The sequence below is a fragment of the Limanda limanda genome, chromosome 20, assembly GCF_963576545.1.
Source record: "Limanda limanda chromosome 20, fLimLim1.1, whole genome shotgun sequence".
Lineage (NCBI taxonomy): Eukaryota > Metazoa > Chordata > Actinopteri > Pleuronectiformes > Pleuronectidae > Limanda > Limanda limanda.
Genome location: NC_083655.1, coordinates 21941677 through 21957156, shown reverse-complemented (window position 1 = coordinate 21957156; position 15480 = coordinate 21941677). Strand labels below are relative to the sequence as shown.

Sequence of the window (15480 nt, the reverse complement as noted above, 5' to 3'; positions counted from 1 at the left end):
GATTCCCTCTGTTCATCAGGATGTGGCGCAAACTTCACTGCTCCCAACGGACGTGTAGTTTCTCCAAATTATCCAGCTGACTACCCTGAAAGGTCCAACTGCAACTACACCATAGATGCTGGAGAACAGACAGTGGTCGTCGTCATTTTTCAGGTCTTCCAAGTTGAAGGCAAGTGTTTTGGATTAACAATATATATACACACAGAATCACCTTCAGATGTGAGAAACAGGACAAAAAAATAAAACAATATGCATAAATCAAAAGGGAACTTTAGGATCTGCCTGTTTGCCTTGGGACCCTGGACCAACCTTGGGACATTGAACCAAAAGTAGATGTTTGTACTCACTCATGTTGACAACCAACGGGCAGTTGTTTGACTATGAAGCCTGTCTGTTTTTTAGCACACTCTACCTGTCAGTATGATGGGCTGAAGATCTACAGCCTGGCTACAAGTGGCCCTCCTATTGCTACGTTGTGTGGCACAAACATCCCAGGGTCCTTCTCCACCTTTGGTCCCATGTTACTCCATTTCTACTCTGACTCTGTGATTAACTACAGTGGCTTCATGGCAGAATACAGAGCCATTCGTGAGTAAAAGAGAAAAATATTGTTAGATTTATTGTTACATTATACCTGTATAAAAGATTCAAATTCTTGGGTTTCAGCTCCTCAACATTGCAGCAATAAGTGTGTGTTAAGGGCTAATGTTGTTATCATGTTGTTTACAGCTGTACAGTGTAATGTTGCAATGTAACCAAAACTTGTCTCTGTCAGGCATGAGCAATATGACATTTAATAATAATGAAATTAAATACGATAACTGTTAAAGCAGATATGTTATTAGCAGGCAGCAATACTTTCTTCTATAAGTTCAACTTATGTTTGTTTATTTATTTTGCTTTCCCTAAAGATGATTTTAGCCGAAAAGTAAATAAAACCGTAAACATTTTAACAATTTAATTTGCACTACAAATGAAATATTAACATTCAAAATTTTAATTTAGCAACAAAAAACTTGTCCCTCTCACAGATTTAAATGTGTGTCTGTGTGTTTGTGTCTGTCTGTCTGCAGCATGTGGTGGTCTCTTCAACAGCACTATGGGAACAGTGAGCAGTCCAGCACTCTCCATGACCAACTACCACCACAACATCAACTGTACCTACCATATAATGGTCCCGACAGACAGAGTGGTGGATCTCAAGTAAGACTATAGAGACTATACTGAAATCACACCACAATCACTTTTTTGCAGACTGTGGCCCACCAGCGCAATGGCAGTGACCTTAACAAGGATATTATGTTGTCATTTTTGTGGAAGGATGTAGGGATGTGTAATCCATCTATATCCATCACATTAAAATGTTGAAGTCTTATCCTCTTAGAGGCCAATATAAACTCCAGACTACACTGATATTGATGAATCTATGAGCCATGTTAAGAGAAAGGAAGAGGGCAGAGAGACTGAGGGGACAAGGAGAACAGAGAAGTGACCATAGAAAAAAGGGGTCATAGGGTCATTTTAGTAATTTGTCACTCTTTGACTCTGAATCAGGATTTTTGAGCTTGTAATACCCTTAAATAGATCTAAAGCCTAGCAGTGTTTCCTCCCAGTGCTTCATGCTTTCCTTTTCCAATCTCCATAGGTTTAACACCTTCCATCTGGAGGCATCTTCTTCCTGTCGCTATGACTTTGTGGCAGTTTTTGATGGACAGGACACCCTGTCGCCCTTGCTGGGGAAATACTGTGGTGCAGTGCTACCACCCAATCTGCGCTCCTCTACCAACCAGTTATTTATTGTCTTTAGGACAGATGCCTCAGTGAATGGGATTGGCTGGAGAGCTACCTACAGTGAGACACTTGGTAGGTGTATGTTTTGTATTTGTGATGCCATTGGAGTATGAAGTTTTTTTGGTTCTGCAGCTATTCTGTCACACAATAAACTACAAGCTAAGGAAATGTAATGTAGAAATTGTGGTATTTAGATTTTGACTTTTGTGGTTATATGTATTTTTATTCAATTATTTGAGCCTCTCAGACAGTTTCAGTACAGCAGCATTGACTTGCCACTTGTAGATAATATAGCAGATATTAAGAATAGAGTTTAGTGTTTGTTACTCAATGGCCTACAGGTGCAGCACAGGGATGTGGTGGCTACCTGTCCATGCCGCTGGGCATGTTTGGTTCTCCAGATCCAAACCTGGATGGACGCTATGAGCCAAGGATGGACTGCCTGTGGACCATTGAGATGCCAGTCAACAGGGCTATCAACCTGACCTTCAACTCTTTCCAGCTGGAGAACTCCTCTCCTTGCCGTTATGATTATGTCAAAGTGTGTAACTCTCAGCCATTGTGATATTATTTCATTGAAACATCATTTAAATTAATTCTGGCTATCACACGACATATGCTATGCTATGTCTTTGACCGTTACTCTCATTAACATTTGTTTATCTCTACCAGGTGTATGATGGTGACAATATTAATTTCCCTCTAGTTGGGACATTTTGCGGAAACTCCATTCCTGCCTTTTTTATTTCGAGTGCAAACTTCCTGACCATTCATTTTGTCACGGATAGCTCTGTGCAGCTTCAAGGCTTCAATGCTACCTACAGAGCTGTTCCATGTAAGATACTTCTTCTTCTCTCCCTCTCTGTTGTCAGAATTGTTCTCCCCTTCTATTTCCTGCCTGTTCAAATCCATTTTGCTGTGGTAAACAAGAAGAGCAACCATCAAGCTGCAACATACATGTTGAATATGTCAAATTTTGACACAGATTTGTATCTTGCAGTCACACAGTCGACATACTGGATTGTGTTATAGTCCTGTATTTTGTCACATTTTTTGGGGGAATATATAATTGTAATGACAGTAATCACCTTATATTGAATACATGACGTAAAAAAAAACTGATATTTTCATCCTGTTGTTGGTAATTTTTATATTGCTATTCAATACTTATTAGTATTGAAAAGTATCCTGCAAAGGTGCCGACAACTGATGGACAACACCAAAGTTTCAGTACAGTAGGAAAGCTTGAAGTATGTACTGATGTAGTAAAGTGAATATTAGTAGTGAGTAGGGATGGAAGTAGGGATGGGGGGAAAAATCGATTCAGTTACGAATCGCGATTCTTGTGAATGACTATTTTTAAATCGCCACGCTGCCTCCCAAATCTTTTTTTAAAATTTTTAAAAAAACACATATATTTATTGGTTTTATAAGGGTGGATATATGGGGGGAAGGAGCAACCTCACCCCAGAGCATGTTGACCAGCTCTTGTTTTTGCACAATAATCTAAACATACCCAAGCACTAGCTTTGCATATCCTACATGCAAACAACAGTGAAGCATAGCCTACTTTTTGTTTATTTCAAAGTTTATATTCTAAGTAAACTTTTATTCATGCTATTTAATTTACCTTTTATTTATTGTTTAAAAGTAGCCTTAGTGGCATACATTCCTTAATCTGTCAGTTTATGTGCAGTTGACAGGGGCTATACAATAATAGGGCACATTTTTATTTATTTTCTCTATTGGCCCTAAGGCAGTCCTTAAGTTAATGGTAATATTTGAAATAAAACTTGTAAAGCTCTAAGTGAATTTGACTGTTGTATTTGAAGGTATGACTCAACTGTTTTACATGGTCCAGTATTTAAAAAAAATAAATAACCAAAATAGATCAAATTTTTTTTGTACAGCCCATATTCACAAAATCTAAATTTGTCTCATCAGGCTTAACAAAGTCCGACATCCTGTGCCTTTAACCCCTTTACAAAAACTTCAAATATATATATCTATATATTAATAGAAAAAACCTCAGAGAGAGCCATATGAGAGGGATTCCTCTCCCAGGACGGACAGAAGTGCAATATATGCCACTTGTAACTGAACACATCAACAAAATAACATATTTACAATTGATTAGAAGAAATAGTTTGTAACAAAATGGAGAAGTGGGTCAATGTTTAAAGTATTTATACATAAGAAAATGTCTAATAGAGAAAGGGAGAAGCAGTGACAAATTAATTGAGGAGTCATTGTCAAAAATGGTTGAGTATGTGAGTATCTTTGCTCATTTAAGATTGACACAGTTGTGAATATCCCATCTGGCACACTGCAATCTTGAGAGTGGAAAGCAATTCTGCTTTCGACCAACTAAAACATGGTCTAAAGTCAGTGATGCAGTATTTATGTATATAGATTTATAAACCACACTGTTTACCAAACCTCTCAATGTGTCTGCATTGCACCAGTGCTCTGTGGCGGGACTCTGAATGCATCAACCACCATGGAGACCCTGACCTCACCCTCCTTCCCCAATGCCTATCCTCCTTACACCTCCTGCCGCTGGATCCTGGATGCTCCAGCCCAGGAAACGATCCAGCTGTCATTCCAGAACTTTGCATTCCAACCCAGCCAGAGCTGCTCCACAAACTTCCTGGAGATGAGGGACTGGCCTATGGTGAGTAAAGACAGTGACTGTACCAGAAGGTGTTGAATCTACACAACCCCAGTTTTGTAATTTGGTCAATAACCTTTAAACAACACTGCTCTTTATATAGGTCCTCTAGATCAAGCCGAGTTGGAAACTGTAACTTTTTTTTGCCATTTTGAATGAGCATGATATACAATACAATTTATTGGGGGGAGAGGCGCAGTTGCAAAGCAACCTTAAAAAAAGAGCACAACACACAATTTACCAATCCTGTAGCCTTCATCGAGCTGCTGAGCAATGATAAGCCCGCCGGAAAAATGTACCCACATTTGGCCTCATTTACTAACATGTGCGCAGATATGTTCTTACTCGCCGTAGAAAATAAGTATGTGCGCAAATCGCCGCCGGATTCCTGACGTGTGATTTGGTTCTCACCACCATGCGTATGTATGTGAATCAGAATCTTTCTAAATGGATAGGCGCATCGCCGCTCTCTGCAATTAGCATACTGCCACTCCTCTATTTCTCCATATAAGGACATCCGTTTGTCATGAAGAGAGTGGTGTGCTGAACAGTTGAAGTTATAGAATCTCACAACAGCAGAAATAGAAGGCGTTTGAGTTGGAAGATGCAAAAGACACACTTTTATGGAGCGTGTCCTCCAGAGTGACAATGTTTTTAAAAAAAAATAAACCTGGGCTTGAATAATGGCGCTGAATGCTGTGTCCTGAACAGAGCTGAGCACTAGAGCTGTGGACATGTCTCTTGGATGCATCGCAACGTTGAGGTGGACTCCGCTGAATAATTCTAACACAGCTGCTTCAGGACAGACGCACATTTAAGGTCCAGCCTCTGTTAGAGTCTGCTTCCCCCTGCTTCCTCTGACCTGCATCACTTTGCACTTGAACAATAAACACCAGCACTGATTACAAGTTATTTGGACACGTACAGGACTGACGTTTACTTTGTGTTTGTTTGAATGTTAAACCTACTACAAAACACGAGATGTAACTTGACGCGGACAGTCAGGACATCAGGGTTAAAGTGACGGGAGCGATCTGGAGTCATGATCCGACATCGATTAATAACTAAATACATTTGATTATCAGTTTGTGTGAAGAGGGACAGAAATGAACACACACACACACACACACACACACACACACACGCACACACACACAGACACACACTACTATAGACAGAAGAGTTCCTCCTGCAGATTATAGACTCAACACCGTGTTTGGGAGACTTAGGTAGCTTTAATTTTACAGCCACAGGAGTGAAAACATGGACACTGCAAAGGGGCCGAAGTTGAAGTCCTTAGTAGCCAACCAAACCTTCTGCCCCACCCTGTACTCTGGAGCATGAGAGCTCTGCAAACTTCTTATATGTTGTATATGCTTTTAATAATGTCTGGCGGGCTCTATACCACGTGTTACGGCAACAGAGAATCAACAACAGGGCAGACAGAACAGTGACTTCCTTCTCCAGGGTCGGGAACAGAGGAGGCTGGTTACCAAAGACACAGTGAAATGGTGAAAATCCAGTGGATACACAAGGCAGTGAATTATGTGCATACTCAACCCCAGAAGAGCTGCTTGGACCAGGATGAGGGATTCTGTGCGGCCAGTTATCGAAGTCCCGTCTCCAGCTCCTGGTTCATCCTCTCCGTCTGTCCATTTGATTGCGGATGGTAACCGGATGAGACGCTGGCTTTGGACCCAACCCAACTACAGAATTCCAGAATCGTGAAGAGAACTGGGAGCCCCGGTCCGGAACGATGTCTCTGGGGAATCCATGCAGGCGAAAGACGTGGGACAAGATCACCTCCGCGGTTTCTTTGGCAGAGGGAAGCTTGGGCAGGGCAACTAAATGAGCCATCTTCGAAAATCGTTCAATGATAGTGAGTATAATGGTATTACCTTCAGAATTAGGTAACCCGGTTACAAAATCCAGGGCGATGTCGGACCAGTAGTGGGAGCTGAACAGCTGGAGCCTGGTGAGAGGGTTTGCAGTTGGCACAAGTAGGGCAGGCCGACACGTACTCCATGATCTCCTTTCCATGCTAGGCCACCAGAAACGTTGCCTGAACCCTGACTAAGGTGCGCTTGATTCCTGGATGACGAGAAAATGGAAAGTGGATTACCTCGGAATGAAGCTGAGGAGGCACAAACAAGCGATTGTCTGGGCACCCATCAGGAACCTGCAGGTTCTCTTGGGCACGAATCACACTCTCCTCCATCTCCCAGGAGACTACTCCCACCACACAATTAGAACTGGAATGGGAGCCTTGGGAGAAGAGTCAGGATAAAACATGCAAGACATGGCATTTGGCTTGACATGTACCAATAAAGTTGAAACGGTTAAAGAGAGGTTCCATCTAGCTTGTCTGGGTCTTTTGGGGGAACAAAGGTACTCAAGATGTTTGTGGTCGGTCCAAACCAGAAAAGGAAGCTCAAGGAGTCCCTGGTAGAGGTGAAATCATGGAGAGGAGAGGTTACTGTGCTAAAATGTCTTTTGAAACGTCTGTAGAAATTAGCAAAACCCTTAAAAATGTTGTACATGTTTGCGATTGCTTGGCACTGGCCAATCAGCAACCGCCTGGATTTTACTGGGATCCATTTTAACTTCACCCTCAGCTATAACAACCTAAGAATGATGTGGAGGGGACATGAAATTCGCATTTTTCAGCCTAGCATAAAGTTGGTTCTCAAGGAGTCTCTGTAGCACTTTGGGAAAATATGAGTGTCATCCAGATATACAAAAACAAAATTGTTAAGCATATCTCTCAGTACCTCATTGACCAAAGCTTGGGAATCGCAGGTCCATTAGTAAGGCCAAAAGGCATCACCAAATACTCATAGTGACCACTGGAAGTGTTGAAAGCTGTTGTCCACTCATCACCTTCTCTGATTCTAACCAAATGATAAAGCGTTCCATAAATGGAGTTTGGTGAAAACCTTTGCGCCCTTCAACAGTTCAAAGGCAGATGCCATTAGCGAAAGAGGGTATCTGTTCTTAACCGTGATGCGGTTGAGTTCTCTGTAGTCGATGCATGGGTGAAGTGAACCATTCTTCATGCCTACAAAGAAGAATCCAGCTCCAACAAAGAGGATCTGATGATTCCTGCCGCCAGAGACTTGCTAACATACTGATCCATGGTTACCTGCTCAGGGGAGACAGGGAATAGGGACGGCCTCTGGGCATAAGAAGCAAAACAATCCTTAACACACTTAGTTCCCAACTGCACCACCCGACCTCTCTCCCAGTCTATGCAGGGGAATCCAGTTTGGTAGATTCTGTATCGTGCCGGCTGATCATAGTGGGAATAGCGGATCCTTTGTCGTGTTGGCATCGGATGGTGGTGGACCACGGCCGAGGCGGCAGCTGATGATGGATCCTAACAGGCAGCAGTGGACAATGACTGTGGACTATAGTGGATCCCATCCTGATGCTGGATCGTGATCTTGCTGGCTGCCGACCAGAGACTATGACTGAAGCAGGACTGCTTGACATATAGTATTGAAGATATCCTTCAAAAATGTTTACCCTCATCGATGCTGCTAAAAACTTTAATCCCGATGATGTTTTCCTACACTTGACATCTATTGCACTTCTGTCCTTCCTGGGAGAGGGATCCCTCACATGTGGCTCTCTCTGAGGTTTCTAGGTATTTTAAATTTTTACCTGTTAAAAGGGTTTTTAGTAGTTTTTCCTTACTCTTGCTGAGGGTTAAGGACAGAGGATGTCACACCATGTTAAAGCCCTATGAGACAAATTGTGATTTGTGAATATGGGCTATACAAATAAAAATGTATTAATTGATTGAACATGCAGCAGGAAATGGTGTGTGTGTGTGTATAACCATAACAACGGCATCAATTTCATAGTTATTTAATATATTTGGTCAATGCATTAGTAAATTTATATTGCTCCCAACTACTATTATTAATTAAATAAATGGAGTTTTAATATACTATGCATTTAGTTAAAAGGGTGTGTGTTAACAAAATTTTTTTTTAAACGGGCCTTCAACATTTGTGCGTACGCATGGTCTGAGAAAGTAAAAAATGTATTCCCAGAGTATGAACAAATTTAAGTAGGAACATTATGATGAATCCCAGATTTGTCCGTCAAATGTTCATACACACGGTTTGAGCACAGATATGTGCGTACGCACTGTTAGTAAATGAGGCCCATTGTGTCTGAATGATTGTGGTACCTTTCATACGTTTACATATTTCAGAGATGTTTTAGGCCTCAAACCCCCATCGTTGTCCACAGTATATCACTGCCAACAGGGAAAGCAGTAAAATACATTACTTACAACAGATCTAATTAGCCAACTCTGTTTTTTGTATAACAAGAGCAGGATAAGCAGCAAATATAAGCTTGTCCTCATTATTTGCAGCTGAATCTGTAATAATTTTCCCCTTTTTTTCTTGATGGGGTGTTTTTGTAAAGAAATTAGGAGGATCGGCCAATCACGTTAGATAAAAAAAAAAAAGGGGAGCAGAGAGCTGGTTCAGTGTGTAGAATTTAGTGAACTCTAGTGGTGAATGTGCATATTGCAGCTGACTACCCCTCACCTCACCCACCCCTTCAAAACATGAAAGAGAACCTTTGGTAGCATTCAGTTGTCATAAAAACTCAAAAGCTGTAGTTTGTCCAGTTTGCACTACTGTAAAAAACATAGCGGCGTCTGTAAAGTGGACTCGCTCCCGATGTAAATTTAAGTATTTAGGGCATTTGTTCAACCTAAGCCTGAGCCTGGAGAAAGTCCCAGCACTGTGGAAGATCTCACCTGATGAAGACGATGGAAAGGATTATCCTGAGACACCTACGACTGCTGGTGGGCACACAGCTGGACCCCCTGCAGTTTGCTTACCAGCCTGGGATTGGGGTGGACGACTCAGTTACCTACCTGCTGCACAGATCCCTGCTACACCTGGAGGACAGCAGGAACACTATGAGGGTCATGTTTTTTGACTTCTCAAGTGCATTCAACACCATCCAGCCTTCACTGCTCAAAGTGAAGTTGGAGAACGTGGGAGTGGACCAACACCTGGCTGCATGGACAACGGACTACCTCACCAAGAGACCACAGTATGTGAGGCTCGCTCATTGTGTGTCTGACGTGGTGCTCTGCACCACAGGTGCCCCTCAGGGTACGGTGCTCTCCCCTTTCCTCTTCACCCTCTACACCTCCGACTTCACTCACAACACCACCCACTGCCACATCCAGAAGTTCTCTGATGACACAGCCATCGTTGGATGTGTTCCTGAGGGGAATGACCTGGAGTACAGGGCGGTCATCACAGACTTCGTCAGCTGGAGTGAGCTCAACCAGCTTCAGCTGAACACCAGCAAGACGAAGGAGATGATCGTGAACTTCCGGAAAAAAGCATCCAACTTAACACCAGTGAACATCCAGGGATTGGACATAGAGGTGGTGGAGAACTACAAATTCCTGGGTGTTCACCTCAACAACAAACTGGACTGGTCTGACAACACACATGCCCTCTATAAGAAGGGCCAGAGCCGCCTCCACCTGCTGAGGAGGCTGAGGTCCTTCGGAGTGTGCAGGGCTCTCCTCAGGACTTTTTATGACTCTGTGGTGGCTTCAGCCATCTTCTACGCTGTGGTCTGCTGGAGGGGGGGTAGCACGGACAGAGACATGAGCAGGCTCAACAGACTGATAAGAAGAGCGAGCTCTGTCCTGGACTGTCCTCTGGACTCCATTGAGGATGTGGGGGACAGAAGGATGTTAGCCAAGCTGGCGTCCATCATGGGCAACACCTCTCACCCCCTTCATGACAATGTGGGGTCCCTGAGCAGCTCCTTTAGCAGCAGACTGTTACACCCACGGTGTAAGAAGGAGAGGTTCCGCAGGTCCTTCATCCCGGCTGCAGTCAGGCTCTACAACACCAGCACCACCTGATAATGTTGTAGTCCCTGTCTATTATCTCTATCTCCACTCAACCTCTCACCATAGCTGTATTTGTATTTTTATTTTTCTTATTTATTTTTTATTTTTTACTCAGATCACTACCATGCACAATAATATTTAACACTTTACATCTATATTTATATCATGGTCACTTATAATGGTTACATTGCAATATTTATATTTCCATCATGCTATCTTGTAGTATTATTTATATTATGGTCACTTACTTTTTAATTATTTTCTGTATCATGGTCACTACTGTTGCAATATTACTTATAATATTTTTGTTTTCATTACAATAACACTTACATCATTCCACTTTCTCCCCAGTACCTGCTTTGCACAGTGTCTGTTTTGCAGGTTGTTTGTTTGTTTCTGAACTTTCATTACGTGTAGTTTAATAGTGTACATATTGTGATCTTTTTTTATTGTGCTTCTTTACTCTTATTTGCTGTAACAAGTGAATTTCCCCGTTGTGTGGATAAATAAAGAAATCTAATCTAATTTAAATATAAAGTGCCCATTCTAGGGTTAACAAAACATAAATTTGTATATTTTAGATGATTACACAAAAACATCACTAGAGTTATTTTATATTACATTTTTTCCAATGGATCCCTTTGATCTTCTAAGCAATCTAATTTACCTCAATCACATTCATTGTTTGTTTCCTCTTTTTCCAGGGAGACTATGGCCAGTCACTCAAGTTCTGTGCATCTGATGGTCATCCACCAGACTTCTACAGTAACACCAGAACACTCCATGTGTATTTCAAATCTGACAGCTTCATGTCAGGAAATGGCCTGCGTTTCACCTATCAGATCGCCAGTACGTACACATAGTCTACCTGTTGGAGTCCTATGAATATTTTTTTAATTTAGTGAATGTTGTTGTAACAGTGCTACCTCTGTTGAAAGGTTTGGTCACCGAAAGTACTAAATAACATCATATGATGTTTGTCTTTTCTCCTCTAACAGTTCAGTACATTTTTCTCTGGATAATCAACAGATTAAAAAAATGTGTACTGAAATTCCAAGTTCCTAATAGGAGCTCTGACTATGGTGTTGTCTTTTAGGCTGTAGTCGAACCTATGAACAAGAATATGGCTACCTAAAGAGTCCAGGCTGGCCGGACATCTACCCCCACAACGTGGACTGCACCATCATCCTGCAAGCACCACAGAACAACTCCATCTCACTGTTCTTTAACAGTTTTGATGTTGAGAGCCACAGCAACTGTGGATTTGACTTTCTGGAGGTAAAACAACCAGCAAATGGACAGACACACACATATTAACTACATTCAACTTTTAGGATCTGCACGTTTTCCATACTTTCCTCACTTGAGAGGATTTTGTTTATCTCAACAACACGCACACATTTACCCAAAAAGAGAAGAGCTCAATGCAAAATGTGTGTCTGTGTCTGAAACCCAAACTGGGAGATGGTTACACAGTAGAGGAGCCTTTGGTTGAAGATTTACCTCATATTCTACTCTTATAGAGTATGGGAACCACAATTGAGGCTGTATTTAGAGGGTGAAGCCATCGTGTGGGATAATCGGGAGCCATGACCTCTTAAATAATATAATGGGGTTTGTTTATTGTGGGCTTTATATGTGATGTGTCGGTTATTCAGTAAATCACAAATCCTTGTGTCCCAGATCCGTAACGGCAGTACAGCAGACTCGCCACTGATTGGTCGGTTCTGTGGCAGCACCCTGCCCAGCCCCATCTTTCCACAGTCAAATCTGCTCTACTTGCGCTTCAAGAGTGACTTCTCCAGCGCACGAGATGGCTTTGAGGTCACATGGACATCCTCGCCTCACGGTCAGAATCTACTGTTTTACAAAGTATTTCACATGTTCCATGAAAAATACATACATTGAGAGCTGTAATTTCAACCAAAAAGGAAAACTGTTTCTGCTAGCAATATAAATATCTGAAACTGAATAAAAATATGACCCAAGTTAAAGATAAAGCAATAGGTTAAGGGTTAGGAGGCACTCAAACGACGGATGGAAAAGATTTGCCTTGAATGAATTTTCAAAATCAAAGCAAAGAAATACTAATCGACCTTACAAGGACCTCTTTGAGATCCAACACTAGTTGCTAATCACTTACATCTTTCAAATTCTGCAGTTTAATACATACTATTTATATTGTGTTTATTTCTATTTAATCTTTAACAGCTTTAGATCTGAGGTTAGAAAAAAAACATAATTTAATTTCTACTTGTCTACCAGTGGATTGCAGATTGTTTATTTCCTAGGATTTTATTTTATATGCCTTTTGTGTTTAGAGATTATTATTACGTTAGATCATTTTTGTTTTTCTATGGTTATTAATGCTTGTAATAGTATTGCTCTTAAACAGTAGAGCTGGTTAATGACTTGATGTTAACTTACCCTACCACTTCTTTAGCTTGAGCATCTTTGTCTAATTTGTATTAGGTTGTGGTGGTAATCTGTCTGGAGACCACGGCTCATTCGCAAGTCCTAATTACCCTGGCACCTATCCAAACAATACCCACTGTGAATGGAGTATTAAGGCATCCAGAGGACGTGTGGTGACGATCATCTTTGCCCAGATCAGTATTGATGACATTGGAAATTGCCAGAGTAACTTCTTGAAGTTGTATGATGGACCAGACACCTCCTCGCTGCCTGTTGGACCTTACTGTGGAGTGGTATGTAACCTATCCAAGCAGTCACAACCTCAGCTGTAATGGAGCAGACTGAAGAATGATATTTACATTAGTGATTAACAGCCATAAAAATGGGATGTCTTCAAGTTAAGGACACGGTCACACTTGTGAATGTGAAGCAAATATCATGGGTCAAGGTTCACCAACGTTGAACTCAACTTGAAGCCGCACTGCAATTTGCATTGCCACAGAAAGCAAATGTTTCATCCTCCACCTCGTTCACACTAATTGCAAGTGAATGGAGGCGAAGGTTAGCCAATGATACATTAGGATTTGAATGAGCTGAGCCTCACTTCAATACACTTTAATGGCCACACTGTACGGAACTTTTTGTTGACTAACATCTGTAACAGAACCGTTCCATCAACATCATTTGATGCATTAATTACCAAAAAAGCAAAAGCAAAACAGCTTGTAGTCAGCTAAAAGGAGGCTGAAATCATACTTATATACATATTTTTTTAAAGCTTAACAGGATTCTGAGTTCCATCGATATTCATTGAATCACCCTTAAATAACCACTCATTTATATATTTATAAGTGGTAAGTTGGTTAGTATCATATCGTTTTGCTCTTTGTATGACCTGCTTCTTGCCTTCAAAAAAGAAAGGACTTCTGCCTCTCAATTCATAAGATCTTTTAATATATTAACTTTACTTATAAACATGCAAAAATACAAAATTACCACTAAATGAAAAATAAACATTTGAACTTACAAAGTTTCTCTGTTAAACCCTTATTTGTAAAATACTTAATATCAGTGATTAGTCTGGATTCTGATCACGACAAGACAAGAGTTGACTGACAAGGATTTGATTTCAAAGGACGGTAACAACTTTAAGGTTGTTTTGATGCTTCACAGGCTAATTGACATCAGTATGTTTCGAAGAGAGCAAGCAAATATGAGGGGCTCTGTGCACAGCTTTATAAAGAAGCAGCAAACAGTTAAACATCTTTTATGTTATTATGAGTTGCGTAAAAACAATGTAGATCATTATGAAATTATGGCCAGACATATTAGACTATGACAGGCCACTGCAATAAAAGTAATTAATGAGAAACACTGTCCACTTTTAAATGCACCGCAAGAGTGAGGCTATCCACAACAAAAGCTTTCATTAAAGATCTCAATAGGCGCTTATTGAGCCAAAACACACCTTTTCTTTCCACATGTGGGCATCCCTAAATAGGAGATGGCCCTCAAAGGTTTCTTGCATGTTACACCAAAAACACACCGTTGAATAATGAAGAGAGTAAAAGTGTATGTACATGTGGACTTCTATGCACAAACTATCCATATACTTGAGCTAAACTGTCAAAACAGAAAGATGGATTGTGTGTCCATTTATGGACATTATATTAACCAAATGATTCACATAAGTGCATATATTAAGTTTTGGAACCCTTATCTGTTTGAAAGTTATAGAGTATAAATTACAGTAACAGTATCTCTAAACAAAAGGTTTAGAGATACTTGTCTACAATATGTGTGATTGATAGTATGAAGCCTGTTACTAGTTACTACTTGTCTCTCTGTTGTTTCCTAAGGAAACCAACATCGCACCATTCACAGCCTCCTCCCATCAAGTCTACATCGTTTTCCAAGCCGAGTATTCCACTCTGCCTTCAGGGTTCAAACTCACTTGGAGCAGCTGAGAGAGTTCCCTTCCACACACACACAGACACAGACACAGACACAGAGACACACGATGAACTAATCATACTGTGCATTTATCTTTGACCAAACTGATGTTGATAATTAATACATTCTGTTATAATAAATACATGATTCAGTATAATAATGTGGTCACTTCATCATTTGCAATTTCAATTCTTTTAAATGTTGTTATTTTACTAACAACGGCAGCTGTGGCTGAGGGGTAGAGCGGTCGTCCTCCAACCTGAAGGTCGGTAGTTCGATCCCCAGTCTTCCCACTCTGCATGGCAAAGTGTCCTTGGGCAAGATGCTGAACTCTGAATTGCCCCCCATAGAACAAGAAAGTGCTGCTAAGAGATGCACTGTATGAATGTGTGTGTGAATGGTTGAATATAAAACTGTACTGTCAAAGAAAAAAACATTTACCAGTACTATATACAGTGGATGCTGCAGCAACCCCACTGACCTGCGGTAGAGACCAGCCTGGTATCACACAAGGGTGAATAACACACAAATAAAATAATTTAATGGCACGACTTTCTCCTAACCCTAACCAGTATGACACACAGATAGCTCAATATGCATACACAACTTATGAAACATTGTAAAAAGTGGAATGGTATCACATTAGAGAGACAGACTTTTTTACAAACTCATTCAAGCATTGTTCATACTTAAAAACTATTAAAGTTTAATTATCATACAGAAAAATAGTTTCTAAAGACTAAAA

At 40.9% G+C, this 15480-nt stretch overlaps 1 protein-coding gene across 1 annotated transcript in view; it reads left to right on the top strand.

Annotated features, from left to right (window-relative positions):
* cubn (cubilin (intrinsic factor-cobalamin receptor)) overlaps positions 1-14838 on the top strand; it is a 78156-nt gene extending 63318 nt beyond the window's left edge. The window contains exons 56-67 of the mRNA XM_061094226.1: positions 20-169; positions 403-588; positions 1074-1203; positions 1646-1863; positions 2133-2332; positions 2464-2626; positions 4257-4465; positions 11072-11216; positions 11464-11645; positions 12051-12216; positions 12840-13075; positions 14642-14838. Coding sequence (XP_060950209.1) covers positions 20-169; positions 403-588; positions 1074-1203; positions 1646-1863; positions 2133-2332; positions 2464-2626; positions 4257-4465; positions 11072-11216; positions 11464-11645; positions 12051-12216; positions 12840-13075; positions 14642-14749 — 2093 coding nt within the window. The 3' untranslated portion in view covers positions 14750-14838. The remainder of the gene's footprint in view (positions 1-19; positions 170-402; positions 589-1073; positions 1204-1645; positions 1864-2132; positions 2333-2463; positions 2627-4256; positions 4466-11071; positions 11217-11463; positions 11646-12050; positions 12217-12839; positions 13076-14641) is intronic.
* Positions 14839-15480: the final 642 nt, after the last annotated feature.